General features: G+C 39.8%; 1 protein-coding gene and 1 long non-coding RNA gene across 2 annotated transcripts in view; both read left to right on the forward strand.

The window, feature by feature from the left end:
* Positions 1–340: 340 nt before the first annotated feature.
* LOC121286492 lies at positions 341–2026 on the forward strand. Its single transcript, XR_005944941.1, has 2 exons — positions 341–402; positions 1427–2026. It is a non-coding gene; the product is annotated as an uncharacterized LOC121286492 (long non-coding RNA).
* Positions 2027–3629: 1603 nt separating this feature from the next.
* LOC121286026 (leucine-rich repeat-containing protein 43-like) overlaps positions 3630–22482 on the forward strand; it is a 76317-nt gene continuing 57464 nt past the window's right edge. The window contains exons 1-2 of the mRNA XM_041203047.1: positions 3630–3707; positions 16856–17079. Of these exons, the coding sequence (XP_041058981.1) occupies positions 3630–3707; positions 16856–17079 (302 nt within the window). The remainder of the gene's footprint in view (positions 3708–16855; positions 17080–22482) is intronic.

A 22482-nucleotide genomic window follows, 5' to 3' on the forward strand; every position in this document is an offset into this window, starting at 1 on the left:
GGGACAAAACAAAATTTAAATATGAGCAACGTACTTTTAAGCTCAAAGAACAACCAATCAAACAAAGTAAGCCCATAATATGTTTGCATTTGAATTGAATGATCTGGCCTCAGGTACTTGGCCAGTTACATAAAATCATCAAATATTGCAACAGCGAAGGAAGCTCATTCAGACTTTCTGAATGACATCTTTTGATTATCTGCTCCTATCACTGCTTGCTTGTCCCTACAACCACCCCCCCCCCACACCCCCCCACCTCGACTTCTCTCCCCCCCACCTTAAACCAGCTTATATTTCACCCCTCTCCTAATTTTACTCAGTTCCGTTGAAGAGTGATGAGGACTCGAAACATCAACTTTGTTCTTCTCCGCCGATGCTGCCAGACCTGCTGAATTTTTCCAGGTAATTCTGTTTTTGTTTTGGATTTCCAGCATCCGCAGTTTTTTTGTTTTAAATAAAATACATGCATTTGCCAGAAGATGTAGAATCCAGGCACAAGGGCTTTGGATTAAAATAGGGAGGGTACATGGTTTTGATTTAATTATGTGGGGCGCTTTGGAAACATTTGATGGAATGACCAATTGAATGGTACAATATGAATATTTGGGACTGACCAGATGGGCTGCAGTCTTCCTGCATTGCCCTGTATAATGCAAGTTAATATTTCTAACACCTCTGTAACAACATGGGCATTTTCCTGAAAGTAAGTTCAATGTGGGCAATAGAGGTGCACCTTCTAAGAGGTTTCCTAGCACACATGCCTGCTTCTCTTCCAACTGGAGAATGTAAAATAGTGCGTAATTCCAAGGAATAGAATGGGAATGAAATGCTTACTGAATGGATATTGTGAGGGGAAATAAAACATGATTGAATGTTATCCATTTGTTTTTGTCAATGAATAAAAGTCAGTAGCTTCAGTGTGAAGTGATTGTTTCTTAAGAAAATGATAGATTTGATATTGTTACAGTGTGCTTTAAAGATACAAATGCAGATTGTAGGGTTAATATTATTGCTGGCAAGGATATGTATTTTTTGTTGCTAGAAGGAAACAGACCAGACAAAGCTGTGGTTTAGTGAGGTGCCAACCATCGAGGTTCTTTGAGACCTTACAAATAAACCTAAAATCATCATAAAGAATTGTAAGACTAGATCTATTCACTTGGAATTGGCCTAGCACATCTAGGGATATGTATAAAGTTTGGGAAAGGGGAAGGAGAATGATTCTGACACTTCCATTGGATCAGTGTTGCTGGAAAATGATGCAGCATCAGCATAAGATTTGATATGTAATACCCATTTGTTTCAATTTTGTTTCTTGAGATCCAGGGATAAGTTCATAAGAATTCAATATTTTTGTGTTCACCTGCTGGTGTCTTATTTCTGTTATTATATGCTAGCAAAATATATTTTCTGTATTTTTCTGTAGGTAGCTGACTCTGCTCTTTGGAAATTATGATGAAGAATCGAGTGTGTCTCAAACTTTACAGAAAGCACCCTGACAAGGGGGGAAAAAATCCTAGGATGATCTGATAAACTCACTCACCCTCCAACCACTCTGGTGGATATCAGTGTCAATTACTGTCAGTGTGGGGGAAAAAACTGACTCTCCTTTTGAAACCCTGGCAAGATAGGTTGAAAGGTTAATTGTCAGCTTAGAAACACTGACCTGTACTGGACTTCAGCACCTGGACTCTAAAAGCATCAAGGGGTATGGAGAGAGAGCGGGAGTATGGCGTTGAGATAGAGGATCAGCCGTGATCATATTGAATGGCGGAGCAGGCTCAAAGGGCCGAATGACCTACTCCTGCTCTTATTTTCTATGTTTCTATGATCGTTGGCATGTACATGGGCTATGGTTCTCCAACACCTTCCAACACCAGATCTTTGTGGCCATTCTTCACAGGCTTATTCAGTGTTGATCAGGAGGCAACAGCTTTAGGTGGTACCAATGCTTGGGCCAATATTATTCCCACCCAACATCCATGAACACGCACTTTCCAGCAACAAAATAAAGGAATTGGCTCTGGTACTGGAGTTGGCTGATTTTTGTTTTTCCATCCCTGCAGCCAATGGTACCCTATGGCTATCATAGCTGAAATAAACTCACTCGGAAATGAATCTGGGTTGTTTTGACCTGTATGGCTTAATATTGCAGTGGCCATTGAATGAACTGTAATGTTCATATTTTTTATAATGTAATTTTATGAAAAATAGCATGATTAAATATTAAACTGCAAAAGTGCTTATTTTGGATGAAAGAGAAACCGCCATGTGATTTAATTAAAGCATTTTTTTAAAAAAATAACATTATTCAAAAGTAAGTGGAGTAATTATGGTTTTATTTAGTGTGTAATGCACTTTTAAGAATCATACCTATTATGGAAGATCACATGATCTGTAGTAACCAATAGGAGAGCAGTGCGGGCTACCTCAACAGTCAGTGTAGAGTTAGAGCTGGAGTTGAAAGCACATGTGTAGTTGCTGCTGAGTACGTTGTAAATGAATTTAATGTTTCCACCCAAGAAGTGTCTGCAGTTCAATTCCTTCATTAATAGTACACCACGGCCGCCCTTACAACAAACTGGCGCCAAGAATAAGACAGGATTGAACAGAAGAAATCAAATAAGAAAGAAATCAGCACTGCATCTCAGCCAGTGATTGTAAGTAGCAAACTCCATTAGAATTGAAAAAGTTATCCTCTCTCAGAATACCACAATTTGGGAGAATTGATCCTTTTGAACCAGCCACAAATGTTTGGTCTCATTACATAGAACGCCTCACATTCTTTTTTCAAGCAAACGAGATTACTGGGGAAGAGAAGGGGCAAGCGGCCCTCTTAACTACTTGTGGGAGCAAAACCTACCATCTGATTCAAAGTTTGATGGCACCCAGTGCCCCAGATTCAAAGAATTTCGATGAATTGGTGGACCTCTTGAAAGGTCGTTTTCAACCAAAGCCCTTAGTCACAATTCAGAGGTTCAGGTTTAATTTGTGAAATAGAGCCCCAAGTGAGACAATTGCATGCTACTTGGCAAATTTGAAACAGCTAATAGAACATTGTGAGTTTGGTGTGACTCTAAACGACATGCTCAGAGATCGTTCAGTGTGTGGTGTGACAGAGGACACTATTCAGAAAAGATTTGTGTCCAAAGTGAATCTAGATTTCAAGAAGGTGTTAGAGATAGCAACGGCCATGGAAAGCACAGTAAGAGATTCAGAATCAATATAGGGTGTACAAAAAGGCACCATCCTCCATATCAGACGGGAAACCCCAGCTTAAAAGGGCGCGAAAATGCAAGACTCTGCCATGAAGCAGGACACAAGAATAAAGAAAAATAACAGCAGCAAAATCAAAGAATAATTTTAATAGAGTTGGGAAAAAACAGTCTTTTAGCGATTGGCAGTTTAAAAAAATCGAATGCTCCTGCTGTCACAGAAATTGACATATAATGAGGCAGTGCAAGGAAAGATTCAAGCAGGCTTGTAAACCAAAGAAGAATCTTAATGAAATCTACAACATAAAAGAGCCTGAGACAACAAATTCAGACATTTACTCGTTGCTTAATCTGAAAATTGGAAAGACAGAACCAAAATTTGTCACAATTAAAGTAAATGGCAAACCTGTCAGAATGGAAGTGGAGAGGAAAGCTTTCACTACAGTAATTGGAGAACATACCTATGGATATTTGAATATTGGTGAACATCAAGTAAGTTTAGAAGAAACAGCTGCCAAGCTAAAAATATATACGAGATGAAGACATTCAAGTAAAAAGCATAAGCAGAGTAACTGTCCATTATGGAAGACAATTGGCAAAGCTACCTGAAGGGTTCTCAAAATTCCCACATTTTTCATATCATCAACAAGGATATGACTTTTGGACTTTTAAACTGTTGAGTTAAATGTAAAACCCTGCTGACAGGAGGCTGGGCCCATGAAGGCCTGGGGCTGGACATGCCCGGGCATGATGAGTGCAGTGTGGATTGTTTTGCCTGAAACCAAACAATGAGAGGAGACAGAATATGTATTCTTCCCTTTAGTACAGTCAACCCAGCGAAAGACTTCACCTCACACGAAACTGAAGCCCATCAAAAGCTTGCATAAATAATGGCTACTAAATACCAAGGCAAGAAGGCACAATCAATTCAATTATGTGAACCCATCAATACTCCACACATACAATGGCTTTCAGTTTAAAACTAGTTACTAGGCAGGAAGACAATGATAAACATCATGCAAGCCCATTAAAAACAACGAGACAACAATCACCGGGGGAAGCCCACCAATGTCCAACAAAGAACTAACCTTGATTTGGATTCTGATAAGAAATTCAAAAGACAGTATAACTGGGCAGTCAGTTACGAGAGGGAGAAACCATCTAGCTGAAGGGTTGCAGTTTTGAAAGCCGTCACAGGACAATGAGCAGTTGGGAATGGTCGAAACAGAGTTTAAGCAAGAAGATCTGGGGGTTTTGCAGGCCCGCAGGCAACATCACGGTGAGGGGCACGGGGTGGCAGGCTCAACCGAAGACAACAAGGCTGCAAGCGCAGCCCTCCACGAAGATCGACCACCCACAACCGTGTCCTCCACCCAACTGAAGAACCTTCACAGATTCCACAGACCAGGACCACGTTGGGACGGCATGCCCCAGAGGACACAAAGAGCATACCCCAAAACTGCAAACAGTATACCTGGCTGAATTTCGAACTGTCAAGGAACCTTGGGTTGGTGAGCATGATCCCTGACCTCTCCTAGTTCAATTTAGTTAGGTTTTGGGGGTGGGACAAGGGTAAGGGGATTAGTCGCATGATTTTTCCCTCATTATGCCGTGTGTTCCCCATTCTTAACTAAGTGTACATTGTAAGTCTGTATAATCTCAGTGTAATCCTAATGTTATAAGTTCATTTGTGACTTCAATAAACTCAGGTTTTCTTGCACCAAAACCAGTTGTCTGCTGCACTTTGTCACAACCCCCAAATAAGTCCAAGGTTGAGAACCCAGGGAGTGAGAGCGATTCGAACAGCACAGAAGTCAGAGGTGAAACTGACACATACCACCACCCCCTACATACCCTTGATGGTGGTAGCAGGTGAAGGGCCAAGCCTCCTGAGGCAAAATTATTTAAAGCAGGTTAAGTTAGAATGGGCTCAAATTTTCCAGTTGAGAGCAAGTGGGATACCAGACCTACTTAGAAAGTACACCACCGTCTTCAAGGACAAACTTGGGAAAATCCAGGTCCTGCGGGCAAAGATTCATGTGGAACCCCTCGCTTCATGAAGGCAAGACTAGTTTCATATGCCCTGTGAGAAAAAGTCAACATTGAACTGAACAGATTAGAGAAACTGGGCGTTAGGCAACTTATGCAGTTCTCAGAATGGGCAGCACCCATAGTCCCCATCCTTAAACCTGACCAAAGCATCCGAATAGTGGAGATACAAACTAATGGACAGATGCCCCATTTAGAAAACGGAATACCTGTATGCCAAGCTGGCAGAAGGGACAACCTACATGAAGCTTGACATGAAGTCATGCTTATCAACAACTAGAATTGTGTACTGCCTCCTGGGAATTTGTTACAAGTAATACCCATAAAGGGTTGCACCAATATACACATTGGCTTTCAGTGTCTCTTCAGCTTGTGTCATCTTTCGGAGAACAATGGAAAGCTTACTGCAGGGACTGCCCCAAGTTGTCTTCTATTTTGATGATGTATTGGTGACAGGAATCGTTGAAGAAGAGCATTTGGCAAACTTAGAAGAAGTCTTAAACTGTTTCTTGCAAGCTGGAATGCATCTAAAAAAGAAAAGTGCGTGTTCCAAGTGAGGGAGGTAATCTATTTGGGTCACTGGGTAGATTCACAGAGCCTCCATGCAATAGAGGAGAAAGTGAGAGCTATAAAAGAGGCACCAGTGCCAAAGAACGCCTCAGAGCTCAAATTATTCCTAGGAATGATCAACTATTATGGGTGGTTCTTACCCAATTTGTCTACAGTGCTGGCCCCTCCTACATTCACTACTCAAAAAGAACCAGCATTGGTCTTGTGAGGTGCCCCAGAAAGAAGCTTTCATAAATGTGAAACAACTGTTGCACTCGCCCAATCTATTGGTGCATTACGACCAGATGAAAGAATTGGTGCTGACATGTGACACATCTCCCTACGGATCGGGAGCAGTGCTCTCTCATCGGATGGATGGCAACAGCCAATAGGTTATATATCAAAAATGCTCACCACAGCAGAAAAGGAGTACTCGCAGATAGGAAAAAAGAAGGCCTCTTTATCATCTTTGGTGTCAAGAAATTTCACCAGTACATACACGGCTGCCATTTCACAATCATTTCAGACCACATACCATTGCCAGGATTGTTTAGTGAGGACAAGGCTATACCACCCATAGCCTCAGCAAGAGTACAATGATGGGCTTTAATTCTGGCAGCGCAGGAATACACTTTTGTATGTAGGCCTGGCAATCAAATCGCTAACCCTGATGACCTTAGTCATTTGCCTTTACAAGAAATTGATGAGCACGTCCCAGTTCCACAGGAACCTGTTTTACTGTCAAATTTCTTAGATTCCTCGCCAATATGTGCCTGACAGGTCAGAGACTAGACAAGTCAGGACCCAGTCCTATCTGAAGTACGAGAACAAGTGCTACATGGTTGGTCACAGGAGCCCGTATCTGATGAAATGAAACCGCACTCAACAGAAGACATTAAATAACCAGCCAGGATGGCATCTTATTGTGGGGAGCACGATTGATGGTTCCTTCAAAGGGAAGGGAGTCACTTTTAATTGAACTACACAATGCACACCCAGGAAGTTCCCAAATGAAGACCATAGCATGCAACCATCTATGGTGGCCTTTGATGGTTGGTGAAATAGAGAGTTTGGTAAATTACTGTGTGCAATGTCAGCAACTGCAAAATTTGTCAGTGACAGCTCCACTCCCTGGGAGTGGCCAGGTAGATTGTGGGTGTAGTTACACATTGACTACATTGGGCCTTTCCTGGGAACAATATTTCTGCTCATTGTTGATGACCATTCACAGAATCACACAGTGCAGAAGAGGCCCTTTGGCCCATCGAGTCTGCACCGACACGTGAGAAGCACCTGACCTACCTACCTAATCTGATTTACCAGCACTTGGCCCATAGCCTTGAATGTTATGACGTGCCAAGTGCTCATCCAGATACTTTTTAAAGGATGTGAGGCAACCTGCCTCCACCCCTCTTCCAGGCAGTGCATTCCAGACCGTCACCTCCCTCTGGGTAAAAAAGCTTTACCTCACAGCCCCCCGAAACCTCCTACCCCTCACCTTGAACTTATGTCCCCTTGTGACTGACCCTTCAACTAAGGGAAGCAGCTGCTCCCTATCCACCCTGTCCATGCCCCTCATAATCTTGTACACCTCGATCAGGTCACCCTTCAGTCTTCTCTGCTCTAACAAAAACAACCCAAGTCTATCCAACCTCTTTTCATAACTTATATGTTTCATCCTAGGAAACATCCTGGTGAATCTCCTCTGCACCCCCTCCATTGCAATCACATCCTTCCTATAATGTGGCGATCAGAACTGCACACAATACTCCAGCTGTGGCCTCAGCAAGGTTCTATACAACTCCAATGTGACCTCCTCGATTGATAAAGGCAAGTGTCCCATATGGCTTTTTCACCATCCCACTAACATACCCCTCTGTCTTCAGAGATCTATGGACACACATGCCAAGGTCCCTTTGTTCCTCAGAACTTCCTAGTATCATGCCGTTCATTGAATACTTCCTTGTCAAATTACTCCTTCCAACTCACACTTTTCAGGGTTAAATTCCATTTGCCACTTATCTGCCCATTTGACCATCCCCTCTATATCTTCCTGTAGCCCAAGACACTCAACCTCACTACTAACCACCTGGCCAATCTTTGTGTCATCCACAAACTCACTAATCCTACCCCCCACATAGTCATCTATGTCATTTATATAAATGACAAATAATAGGGGACCCAGCACAGATCCCTGTCTCTAACAGTGATTTTCATCTGGACACTGGCTTCCAGTCACTAAAGCATCCTTCTGTCCTCACCCTCTGTCACCTACAACTAAGCCCATTTTGAATCCACCTCATCAAATTACTCTGTATCCCATGTGCATTTGCCTTCTTTATAAGTCTCCTGGTTAGACACATATGAGGTGAAGTCACCAACGTCGGGTGCTACAATTGTCATGACTCACTGGGGATAGTGTGCTGTAGTATCAAGCCCCACTGCTTCCTGAGCCGAGACAAATGTGAAAAGTTTGACCAAACCATCAGATTGCCCCAATTCTACCTAACTGTTTAATTTAGGTTAACAGAATACAAGCACCAGGTTTGTAAACTTAATAAGTAAATGACTGTTTATTGAAGTTTGTTGTTAACCAGTGGCAAAAGAAAGAAATATGAACTGCTAATTTCTAACTCTATAACCTGAACTCTACCCCTTCTTAAATCCCTAAATACATGCATACAAGACACACAAGCCACACAAAAACATGGATTTTAAAGCTGGGATAAAACAATTCAATAGCACCAATTCCGGAGTACAGGTTTCGATAGGCTGATTTTGATCGATGTCTTCCAAATTCCTTTCAGTTCTTGTTGATGACACGAAGTGGTCTTCCAGCACTTTCAGTATTTAGTTCACTAGTCGAGCACTTGCCTTTCAATGTCTCTAACAGTGATTTTCATCTTAGTCTCTTGACTAGGGTTTTCAGAGAGAGTAGGTTATAGAGATATGAGGAGGAAAGAAGCCAGCTAGCTATTACTGTAGGCTTACTGGAATCTTACACACAGGAGAGAGAGGTTTTAGATCTTTTTCCTTTCAGGATAAGAGCTATTCTGCTGTACTGCTATTGCACAAAACCTGGTCACCTGGCCAGGAGCCAATTAAAATGTTGCCAGGCATCTCCCTTGGTCCAGGACTCCTTTCCAGCACCATCCTGTCTTTCATGGCACACTCTGTTCCAGGACTGCAACATTGCATATATCCCTCATCCTGTTCCAGTGGACATGTCTTTCACACTGCAGCCATTGGAATTTTAATCCATAGCTTAACAGAAAATAAAAAGATATGTTCTTTACAACAGTCCAACAGAAATAAAAAGACATGTTTCTTACATGCCTCCACCCTTAAAAGAGATGAAACACCATTTCAAAAATGCATTTCATCACAAGGTATGTGACACATGGACAATAAAACATGAGACTTACTTTCATTCATCCTTCCTCCCCCTTACACAATCTTATACAATCTTCAGCATTTCTTATCCTTTTAACTAATGTTAGTATTTTACACCCAGGACAATGCATCTGCAATCACATTATCTTTGCCAGTTATATGAACAATCTTTACATTGAATGGTTGAAACAAAAGACTCCAAACAGCCTCACATTTTGAGTTTTAAACTTTTCAATGAATGCCAGTGGATTATGGTCAGTGTAGATTAGTGTTTCTTTGTTATTGTGTCAGACCTAAACTTCAAAGTGTTGAACAGTCAACAATAATTCTAGGGTTTCTTTTTCTACTGTAGAGTACTTCCTCTGATATTGATATAGTTTCTTGGAAAAGCACCCCACCGTTTCTCTACTCCTAACTGATCATCTTGTAATAGGACTGCACCTACCCCCAAGTCACTAGCATCAATTGTCATTTTAAAAGGTTTGGTAAAGTTGGGGTGGCCAACACTGGTTCATTTATTAAGATTGCCTTCAGCTTTTCAAAGGCTGCTTGGCATTTTGCTGGCCATACCATTTTGCCTGTTTTCTTAACAAATTGATGAGAGGTACAGCTATTGTGCTGAAGTTAGGCACAAACTTCCTATAAAACCCATACATTCCCAACTATCCCAGGATTTCTTATTTAGTTTTAGGAATGGGAAATTCTATTGGAGAATTCACTTTTGTTATGCTTGGCAATGCTTGCCCTTGTCCTATGATGTGACCTAGGTAAGTTACCCTTGCTTTTGCAAATTCTCTTTTGGCCAGATTTATGACTAAGTCAGCCAACTGCAATTGCTTAAACAGGTCCTCTAATTGCTTTACATGTTCTTCCCATGTGTTACTATTATTATGACATTGCCTTGATAAACCACACATTTAGGACTTTAGCTATGACTTGATTCATAAGTCTTTTGAATGTAGCTGGGGCATTTTTGAACACAAACAGCATGATTAGCCATTGATACAACCCACTTGATGAAACAAAGTCAGGTATTTGTTTAGCCCCTGATTTTAATGGCACTTCAACAGATCAATTTTAGAGAAAATTGAGGCACTACCAACCTTATCAATGCAATCTTCTAACTGAGGAATTGGATATGAATCTGTCCTCATTACTATATTCACTTTCCTGTAGTCTATACAAAATCTAGTGGATCCATCCAGCTTGGGAACCAACACTACCGGTGAACTCCAGCCACTTTGGCTAGGCTCAATCAATTGATTGTCCAGCATATTTTGGATCTCTGTTTCTAACTGAGCTTGTTTTTCTGAGCTCAACCAATGATGAGGTTATTTTATCGGCACTGAGTCTCCTGTGTCCACATCATGTTTAGCTAAAGTAATACATCCAGGTGCATCCCTACAAATTCCCTATACCCCCTAAGTAACCTTATTAGATCTTTCCTTGACCCTTCCTTTAAATATGAGAACACAGTATCTAACAGTCCCAGTATTGTTGTATTGGTTAGTCGAGTTGTAGGAGGTTCGCTTTGTGCACTGTCTAATTCTCCTTCTACCTTGCCCCTACTGTCTCTGTCATCCTCCACTACTCCTACCACCTAGCACACTTGCTCTATCTTATCATCTTCTCTGCAGTGATATTGCTTCAACATGTTTATGTGACATTACCATTTCTTCTTATGCTCAGTATCTATCAGATAAGTCACTTTACTAACTCTCCTAACTATCTTGTTGGGGCCGTTGAATTTCACTTTCAGGGGTTCACCCTGCAAAAGGTAATAATACCAATACTTCATCTCCTGCTTGGAACATTCTAGTTGTAGCATAATGGTCTGCCCATTCTTTCATTTTGGCTTGGGAAATTTTTAAGTGCTCTCATGCTCCTGTGAGTCTTTCTAGAAACATGGACACGTAATAGAACATGGAGGATTCATCTTTCTGCTTTAGAAACTTTTCCTTAATCACTTTTAATGGGCCTCTTATTTCATGACCATAGATCAATTCAAATGGACTGAATCCAGTAGATTCATTTGGAGAATCTCTGGTAGCCAATAGTACAAAATCTAATCCTCTGTCCAAATCCTTTGGGTATTCATGGCAATGGATCTTAACCATGGTTTTGAGAATCTGATGGTATCTCTCTAAAGCTCCCTGTGTCTGTGGGTGATAGGCAGTAGACTTTAGTTGTTTGTTACCCAAATTGCTGATTATGTCCTGGAAAACTTTAGACGTGAAGTTAGAACCTTGCTGGGAGTTGGAATGGAGCGGACCTGCGGGAGACAGTTGGGAGCTAAGAAGTAAATACAGACCAGTGATTGCAGAGCGGCCTAACTTGCTGAGAGTTGGAGCAGAGCTGAGGAGCGCACTCTTTCGCTGTTTCAGCCACTGTGAGGCAGCAGTCCAGGAAAAAGAGAAAAAAGCAACTGTGACGTCACAGGAAGCTAGTAAGTTGATTGGCCAGTAAGTGCTCAGTCTAAGGGACAGTGTGAGAGGAACCAGCTTAGGACAGGTGAGTTCAGGTTGGTCTATAAATAAGAAGGACTAAACCTTTAAAATAATAAACTAAAATTTGAAAACTTTAAAATTAAAATAAAACAAGATAAAAAAAGCAATAAAAATGAAGTAATTTAAACAAACATCTAAAACACATACCTTTGTAGTTAAGCGTACAACATTTAGTTATCAGTGGTATTAGCATTCAATAAACAGTAAATTGTAACATACATAGGAAGAAAGTAATTAAAGTAAATTAACTAAATAACATAAGTTAGAATGGCTGGACAGGTGTTGTGTTGCAGCTGAGAGATGTGGGAGCTTTTGGATGCCAAGGCGATCCATGACAAACACGTCTGCAGGAAGTGTAAGTAGCTTGAGGAATTCTGGATCAGGATTATTGACCTGGAAGCCAAAATGCAGAAACTGTGTGACATATTGGAGCGGGAGAAATACCTGGATACTTTGTTCCGGAAGACAGTCACAGATCTTAGAAGAGGATTGCTGTTTTGGTCAGCAGTGAGAGATAGGAGGATGTGACTATCAATGAGACAGGTAATGGGACTGAGCAGACAGTAGTGGAGGAGCCTCAGACTTTGCAATTGTCAAACAGGTTTGAGGTGCTCACAACCTGTGGATAAAAGCATGGTCTGCAAGGTGAAAGAGCTGACTAGCCATGGCACAGTAGTACAGGAAGCTGTTCAAGTGGAGGGAGCAAATAGGAATGCAGTGGTGGCAGGGGAATACCATAGTGAGGGGGATTGACACTGTCCTCTGCAGCAAAGAGCAAGAGTCCAGATGGCTATGTTGTCTGCCCAGTGCCAGGGTTTGGGCAGCTGCTCAGGGCTGGAGAGGAATTTACAGAAAGGGGGAGGATCCAGTTGTCATGGTCCATGTAGGTACCAATGAAATAGGTAGAACTAGGAAAGAGGTTCTGCAAAGTCATATGAGGAGCTAGGTACCAAATTAAGAAGCAGAACCTCAAAGGTACTAATCCCTGAGTCATGTGCAAATTAGCATAGAGCAAATAAGATTAGAGAGATGAATGTGTGGCTCAAAGACTGGTGTGGGAGAAGTGGATTCCAGTTTGTGGGGCACTGGCATCAGTACTAGGGAAAGTGGGGCTGTTCTGTTGGGACGGTTTATACCAGAACCATGCTAGGACGAGTGTCCTCGCAAACCATATAACTAGGGAACCAGAGAGGGCTTTAAACTAAACAAGAGGGGTAAGGGAGCAAGCTTGGGTAGAGGTAGCAATTCAAGGTGTACAATCAACACAGGAGAGCAAAATAGTAGTATGAGAAATGAGGGTCAGGGAATGGCAGGAAGGGACAGAGAAAAAAAACCGAAGAATACATCAACAGTCAAGACTAGATGTTACAAAACTGAAGACTCTGTATCTGAATGCAGGTAGTATTCATAACAAAGTAAATGAACTGATGGCCCACATTGAAGTAAATAAATATGATCTGATAGAAATTATGGAGACGTGGCTGCAGCACGACAAAGATTGGGTCCTTAATAGTGAAGAATACATGACATTCAAGAAAAATAGGAAGCTAGGTAAAGGTGGAGGGGTAGCACTGTTAATCAAAGAGACCATTGGTGCAATAGTTAGAGATGACTTTGGTTCAGGAGATCAGGATGTAGAATTGGTTTGGTGGATATAAGGAATTTAAGGGGAAAAGAGTCATTAGTGGATGTGGTCTACAGGCCCCATAACAGTAGCCATAGTAGGACAAAGTATTCAAGAGAGAATATTGTGTACTAGTGATAAAGGGATGGCAATAATCATGGATGATTTTAAATCTACACATAAACTGGAAACATCAAATTGGCAGTAGTAGCCTGGATGAGGAGTTCTTAGAATGCTTTCAAGATAGTTTCTTAGAGCAGCATGTTCTGGAACCAACCAGAGAGCGGGATATGTTAGACTTGGTATTGTGTAATGTGACAGGATTAATTAATGACCTCAGAGTAAAGGCACCCCTAGGTAGCAGTGACCACAATATGATTAAATTTTACATCCAGTTTGAAAGGGAGAAGAGTGGGTCTAAGACCAGTATCTTAAACCTAAATAAAGCTAACTATGTGGAGTTGAAAGCTGAGCTAGCTAAAATGAACTGGGAAACTAGACTAGAGGATGGATCAATAGAGAAGCAGTGGCAAACATTTAAGGGGATATTTCATGGTATTCAGAATAATTACATTCCTATTATAAAGAAAAATTCAAAGGGGAGGACCCACCATCCATGGTTAATTAAAGAAATTAAGGAAAGCATCAAACTTAAGGAAAAAGCATACAACTTCGCAAAGATGTGTAGCAGGACAGATGATTGGACAGAATATAAAAAAGAACAGAGAATGACTAAAAGCTTAATCAGGAGAAAGAAATTAAAGTATGAGAGGAAGCTAGCTAGATATATAAAAATGGATAGCAAGAGTTTCTATAGGTATTTAAAAAGAAAAAGAGTAAGTAAAGTGAGCGTTGGTCCTCTAGAAAATGACAGTGGGGGAGTTAATAGTAGATAATAAGAAAATGGCAGAAGAGATTAACAAATATTTTGCTTCTGTGTTCACTGTAGAGGATACAAAAAAATGTTCCAGTATTAGCTGTAAATCAGGAGGTGACCGGGAGAAAGGAGCTTGGTAAAATTGAAATCACTAGAGAAATGGTATTGAGGAAATTGATGGAACCGCAGGCTGGCAAGTCTCCGGGTCCTGATGGATTACATCTTAGGGTCTTAAAAGAGGTGGCTAATGAGGTAGTTTACGTGCTAGTGTTAATTTTCCAAAATTCGCTAGATTCTGGAAAGATTCCGTCAGACTGGAAAGTAGCAAATATAACCCCTCTATTCAAGAAGAAAGGGAGGCAGAAAACTGGAAACTATAGGCCAGTTTGCTTGATGTCTGTCATGGGCAAGTTATTAGAATCGATTATTAAGGAGGTTATAGCTGGGCACTTAGAAGATCTCAAGGCAATAGGGAAGAGTCAGCATGGTTTGGTGAAAGGAAAATAATGTTTAACTAATTGATTGGAGTTTTTTGAAGGAGTAACATGCGCAGTGGATAAGGGGGTGCCTGTGGACGTATTGTACTTGGATTTCCAGAAGGCATTTGATAAGGTCCCACATCAAAGATTATTATGGAAAATAAAAGCGCTTGGTGTAGGGGGTAACATATTAGCATGGATAGAAGATTGGCTGGCTGGCTGGCTGGCAGAAAGCAGTGAGTATGCATAAACAGGTCTTTTTCGGATTGGTAGGACGTGACGAGTGGAGTCAGCAGGGGTCTGTGCTGTGGCCTCAACTTTTCACGATTTACATCCATGACTTAGATGAGTTGAGTGAAGACATGGTAACTAAATTTGCAGATGACACAAAGCTGGTAGGAAAGTATGCTGTGAAGAGGGCATGAGGAGGTTGCAGATGGATATGGATAGGTTGAGTGAGTGGGCAAAGATCTGGCAAATGGAGCTAATGTGGGAAAATGTGAAGTTGTTCACTTTGACAGGCAGAACAAAAAAGCAAAGTATTACTTAAATGGAGAATGGCAGCATGACTCTGAGGTGCAGAGGGATCTAGGTATTCTATTACATGAGTCACAAAAAGTAGTATGCAGGTACAGTAAGTGGTTAAGATGACGAATGGAATGCTATCCTCTATTATGAGAGGGATTGAACATAAAAGTAAGGATTTTATGTTTCAGTTATACAGAGCATTGGTGACACCGCACCTCGAATACTGTGTGCAGTTTTGGTCTCCTTATTTAAGAAAGGATGTAAATGCATTGGAGGTGGTTCAAAAGAGGTTTAGTAGATTGATACCTAGAATGAGTGGGTTTCTTATGAGGAAAGGTTGGACAGACTGGGCTTTTTTCCACTGGACTTTAGAAGAGTGAGGGGTGATTTGATTGAAGATCCTGAACAACTTTGACAAGGTTGACATCAAATGGATGTTTCCTCTTGTGGGTGAGTCCAGAACTAGGGGGCACTGCTTTAAAATTAGGGGTGGCCCTTTTAGGACAGATGAGGAGAATTTTTTCTCTCAGAAGGTTGTGCAACTTTGGAACTCTCTGCCTCAGAAGGTGGTGGAGGCGGGGTCATTGAATATTTTTAAGGCAAAGGTAAATGGATTCTTGTTAGGCAAGGGGATCAAAGGTTATCAGAGGTAGTTGAGAATGTGGAAATCGAAACACGAGAAGATCAGCCATGATCTTATTGAACGGTAGAACAGGCTCGAGGGTCTCCTCCTGTTCCTATTTCTTATGCAATTAATGCCCATATGTAAGAGAAACACAGTTTGGCTGTTTGGTTATAAACTTTAACCAGGGCTCTGATGAAATTTTGATATTAATCTATAATTGTCAACCATGCCAGCCTCAGAATTCCATGGCTACAGGCATGACCTGATTGGGTATATGGAGAAGTTGTGCTGATGCTGAGGGGGTAGGATTGAATGATACAAACAACTTTCTGCACATTGTGGTTGCAGGCTCTTATCAATTGCAATAGGGTACTATGGTAGATAAAGGAGTAACTTGCTCAAGAGGAAGAGTGCTTTGTCACCTCTAGTGCGTTACTCTAATTATGAAGTTTACCATAATTATTTTGTTGACCTGCTTGTTGCAGTGGTGGAGTTTGGGTGGGGGGTAGGTGGTCAGGGGGAAGGTAGGGGGAGCGGAAGGGGGGAGCAGAGAGCTGTTTGTGTCCAAATTGCAGGATTCACCCTGTCACTCACTGATAGGGGCAGGAGCTCTGACAGCCGTCCAAATTTCAATTGCCAGGTAAATAAATGAAACAAATGGTATGTCAACATTTTAAATGAGGCCAAGTGAAACCTGACACAATAGGATTAGCAGTTTTAAATATAAATATAGATATAGGAAAGTTGAAGAATTTGCACGATAAATAAAACAACATAAGATCCAAGCATTTTTGGATTAGATCAAACAAATGGATATTAGAAGATTTTAAAAAATCATTGAATAAGTTTTAAAACTAAAAGCAATCCCCATTTTTCAACTGCACCTGTGTAACTACAAGAAGAGACTCAGCAGAGAGGAAACTGCTTATCTGTGGTTAATCAAATTTCAGTGTTCCATGACACGCAAGCTTTTATTCTAAAGCTTCACTTTGAAATTGTGTATTTACAGGTACTTACAGAACATATCCACTTTGTATATGAGTGCCTTTACCAGAAACTGGAGAAGATAAGCCACCAGCGCAGTACAGAAACAACTATAGGAATTGATGGGCGCAAAGGGATAACTGGAATTCACACAGCAAGGCAACCTGAAGACAGGGAGAAAAGGAAGAGCAAGCTTGGGCAGAGAGAGGGAACAGGAGAAGGACACAATAGTGATGAGAGTTCTTCTAGGTATATTTTTAATTGACCTTCTCACCAGTGCTGCAAATGACTAAACTGGTAGTGGACATGGTCGTGGACAAACCATTCCAATGTGCAACAGTGTAAAAATATTGGCATAACTTGGGTATCTGGTCCCAATATGACACTTGATGGTACTGACGCAAGGAGGCGTAAACCCATCACAAGTAGGTACACTTCCATTATTTGGGTTGTTGGGATATCTTGAACTTAATATAGATGTTTTAATGATATGAGAGAAACAATAGGTCCAACTGCTAATTTGGGTTTGCTAACTGCACATCACACTACACAGAAATCAGCCAGTGTTCAAAATAGAATTCATTTATTTTTCAGCTGCTAATTAGATGCAATGTGAACAATATAAAATAGTATCCATTTTTGTCATTAAAAACATTGTATTCGACTTTTATTAAGAAAAAGTTTCGGTGCAAAAATTAAGTACTTTTGAGATTAGATTTTTTCAAATAGAACAGATATAGTTGGTAGAATTTTAAATGTATATGAATCAAGTGCAGATCCCCACACATCACTCAATTTTTCTCATGAAGCAGGACTGAAGAACCATGATAAGCTGAAATTCTGACTGCATCACTTAGAAATATGACGAACAATTGAGTTCAATCTTTAATACTGAACACACTTATGGTAACAGCCACATGAGTTGATATTTGCAACTGTTAAGTGTATAGAATTTAACAATAAAAATGTATGACTGAAGTCTGACAGTTGAGGTGTTGTGATACATAAATATAAGTTAGAAAAACATAAATAAATACATAATATATAATAAATATATTTTAATAAGATTTCAATAGGTATTTTATAAACAAACCAATTTAATATATAAATTATGGAATTATAAAATAATTGTTCATGAAGCCCAGTCAATTGTGTAGCAGAAGTATAACAAACACTTCCCCTTGCCTCACAATGCACCATGATGTCAGTCTGTTAGGTCAATTGACTTGGGATTTCCATCTGAACTTGGAGGGGCAAGTGGATATAGAATAATTCACCTCATGTGACCCCCAATTTCCTACTGCTGGGCAGTCATAGAACAGCAGGAACAAAACATAAATAAATAAATATGTATAAAAAAATAAATAAAATGATTGTGCACCATGGGAGTCAAAATAGTGTGCCTGTAACATGTGCAACATCTAAATCACACATGTACTTAGTTGACTTAAAACAACAAAAATCACAGCTAAATAAATAAAAACTATGAATGAAAATACAGCATCCTAAAAAAAGATATTTTTTCTGATCTGGAGTTATCAACTGCAATTAGTCTCTAAATGACCTTATGAGATGCTCCTTTGACAATGGGACTTTATAGCTTTACAACGTCAGACCAGTTTAAACATGACTGCACTTCAGCAATAACATAATATTTGTACAATACACAGTGCATCATGTCTGCTCATTAATCAGCAAATCTTTAAACTTAATTGAGCAACACCATGAGACATTGGCTATAAATAAAAACTAAGTTTAAAAGCTTGATCTTGAAATAAAAATAGTTAGATCAACATCCTACTGACAAAAATGTTTCCTCATTGCATCTAACCATATCACATACAGTTTAACTATTTTGTAGCTGAATTGCTTCTTATCAAAATCAGATTCTATTTGCATAGTTGGGTTGGAAACAGGGGTAGGAATTGTACCCAATGATCTACTGAGCTCTTTGGTAATATTCTCCATCTGGAATTCAATAAATTTCAGTTTATTCTTCTGATTTTGAAGAATGTCTGTTAGCAACGTGCGAAAGTAAAATGATAAACCATCGAAAGCTTTGTAGAATTTCTCTAGGCGTCCAGTTTTATCCATTGAATCCATATCATCTAATCCTGGAATACCTTCAATGGTCAGTGCTTGATTCATTAAATTCAAAATATTGGAATCTAATCCCTGATGCTTAATCTATGTGAAATGGAGAGAACAAAGAAAATAATATTTCCCTATTAAAATAGCTTGGTAGAATTTAACACAATTATTCAAAAGTAACATTGAACTTGGGACCAAAAGCAGCAGACTGAAAAACGGAAGTTAATCTATAAATTTCAATAAAATGTTTTAAATGTAAATATTGACCCCAAACAAGACAGTGTAAAGCAATGAAGTATATGTTGAAAATAAACATACATTAATGCAAGATATGTCTTGGCGTAGCTTATGAATACTGGTAGCATTTCAGCAAATGGATTTACTATCTATTTTCATTGATGGTAATGTTTAATATACTTTACTTGAAAAATTTTATTCAAAAATAATACAGAAATAAGGAACAATGGACTTCAATTAAAAATGAATAAGTACTACAATATTTTTAGAAGGACATTCAGCCTGAAGTTGCTCTCTATTAGAAATATAACTATTAGTAACCACAGACAACAATTTGTTGGCCTTATTGCTGGTTATAAGACCTTCAGAAAATTATTAGAAAAAACTCTCAAGTACTTGGATATGATAGCATGTTAGAATATACTCACGACATCATGTAAGAGTTTCTGAGGTTCCAGGTTTTCAACTGTTTTGCATACATTCTTCAAGGGCAGTGAAGCACAATGAATTGCATTAAGCAGTAAAATGAAGCAGAGTTTTCTGATCCCTGGAATGATGCATTGAATATGTGTTAAATAAATGAAATAATACAAGTAACATTTAGCATTAAAAAGTTACATGTAACCAAAATAATATTAAGTTTTGAATATTCTTTTTTTTACCTGCTGTGAAGTTCATGGTGAAATACTGCTATCTTTAATCAGTAGCTAAAGACCTGAACACTCTTGCAGTAGACTTCCTTTCAAATGTCTACTGACAGCAGCAAAACATCCATATTTATATCTTTGAACCATTTATTGGAATTTTTGATGATTGAAAATGGAATTAATCACCACACCTTAATCTGATAATGATGTCACTCATTCAAACTCCACCTTCAAATGGTGATGAACTATGCCCATTTCATGTGAAATTTTGAGTCACAATTTGATTCTAATTTTCACTAACTTTCTTTTCTTAAAAAGAGTGAAATTCAATTTGGGCAGTAGCGTAAAACAGGTGATAGTGTGTCAGCACTCCGTCTGATTTTCAAATAGGAAAGAATATAAAACAGGGTGCTGATGAACTATTGCCCCAGATGAATTCCAACTCATTAGCCCCAATCCAACAGGTGCCAGGGGGTCAGATTATTTCACTTTAGAGACAGTCAGTCAAATTCAAGCTGTGAGAGTGAATGTGAGCATTCATGTGGCCTTCCTCCCATGTGGGTGATCACAGTCATGCTCCATCCTGTTCTCTCTGAACTTTACTTGGGAAAAGAACATAGGAGAAGGAGAAGACCATTTAGCTCTTTGTGCCTGTTCTGCCATTCAATTATATCATGCCTGATCTCTACCTCATCTTTGTTGATTTGTCTTGGTTCTGTAACTGTTAATGCCTTTGCCTAACAAAAAATTATGCATTATGAAATGTTCAATTGATCTAGCTTCAACAGATTGTTTTTTTGGGTGCAGAAGGTGGGAACTATGTTCCCTTGTTCTGGATTCCCCCATTCGAGGAAATATTTCTATCTACCCTATTAAATCCCTTAATCATCTTAAACACCTCAGTTGGATCACCCCCTTGATATTCCATGTTCAAGAGAACGCAAACCTAGTTTGTGCAACCTATCCACATAATTTAACCCTTTTTGCCCTAGGATCATTCAGGTGAATCTATGCTGCAGCTTCTCCAATGTCAATATATCCTTTCTGACATTTGCAGTGCCCAGAACAAAATGCAGTTCACCTGATGATGTCTAACCAGAACTTTGTACAGCTGTAACATAACTTTCACCCTCTTGCATTCCAGGATTCTTGAGATAAAAACCAACATTCCATTTACCTTTTAATTCTTGTTTTAACCTGTGCATTAGCTATTAGTGATTTCTGTACTTTTCCCCTAAGTCTCTCTGCACATCCACAATTCCAAGCTTCTTACCATTTCGAAAATACTCATCTATTTTTCTTAGGTTTAAAGGGTGTGATTTGACACTTTGCCTTGCTGAAATCCATCTGTCAATGTTTTGTCATTCAGTCAATCTATCAATGTCCTTTTGGAATTTTTTCACTCCCAACCATACTATTTACTGTGCTGCCTAAATTAGTCCCTCAACAAACTTTGTTTTCTAGTCCTTCATCCAAGTCACTTATAAATATAGTGAAAAGCTGAGACCCAATCCAGATCCCTGAAGGACACCATGAGTCACATCCTATCACAAAGGTGCTTCAAACTGCTGGAAAATGACCAGGAGATGATTTCGCCCCAAATGAAAGAGCCAAAGGTTAACCACAAGTGCATGCTACCACCCGCTGAAATAGCTTTGCATTAAGGCTGCAATATTTCTCTCTGCTGTTCACTGGCTAAAATGGCTGAACTTGTGGAGTTCAACTTATTATGTCTTTCCTGTAATAAAATTCATATGATTGTATCAGGTCAGTTTCTCGACCATTAGTTGGATCTGTCAGGGATTGCTTCATCAATTTTATTCCCAGATTACCCGAAGGTGTCAACACTTCCCAGGTGGTCATTATTTATGCATTAAACTGAGGCCTCATCTCCCCCCTCAGGTGGATGTAAAAGATCCCACAGCATGATTTAAGAGGAGCAGGGAGATGCTCCTGATGTTCTAGCCAAAATTTGTCACTCATCCAAAACCTTAAAACAGATGGTCAGGATATTTATTTCTGTGGTAAAGTGAGGTACCCTGTCCCTTTAAGACAATGCAAGTGTACTGATTATGTGACAGCACTGATGAATCACTATACAGCGCAGGCAACTGGGAACTGTAAGTCTAGTTCTGGAGGTTTCTGAGTGAGCATGTATGATCTGGTGCTCTGCCCTACATCTCAATAAACCATTACTGTTTATTCTTACATCAGTCTCTCCCCATTATTGATTGCAAGTAGCAATTGAGGAGAACATAAGGTTTGCAGTTAGAGTTCAGTTGGCCAATGAACTCATTTACCCAAGACATAAAAATTTCATTGCTGTTTGAGGGAGCTTGCTGTGCACAAATTAGCAGCCATATTTCCTATATTTCAACAGTAACTATGTCTCAAAAGTATTTCATTGGTTGTAAAGTGCTTTGGGATGTCACGAGACAATGTAAGGCATTATACACATGGAAGTCATGAGCTCCCTTCCAGCAAGTCTCACTGAGCACCAACTAGGGATGATGGCAAACTGGTAATGTCACTGATCTAGTAATCCAGACTAATGCTCTGGAGATACAGGTTCAAAGCTCACCACAGCAGCTGGTGGAATTTTTATTAAATGAATCAAAAATAAAATCTGGAATTGAAGGCTAGCCTCAGTAAAGGTGGCTATGAAACTATCATCGAT

The sequence above is a fragment of the Carcharodon carcharias genome, chromosome 13, assembly GCF_017639515.1.
Source record: "Carcharodon carcharias isolate sCarCar2 chromosome 13, sCarCar2.pri, whole genome shotgun sequence".
NCBI lineage: Eukaryota > Metazoa > Chordata > Chondrichthyes > Lamniformes > Lamnidae > Carcharodon > Carcharodon carcharias.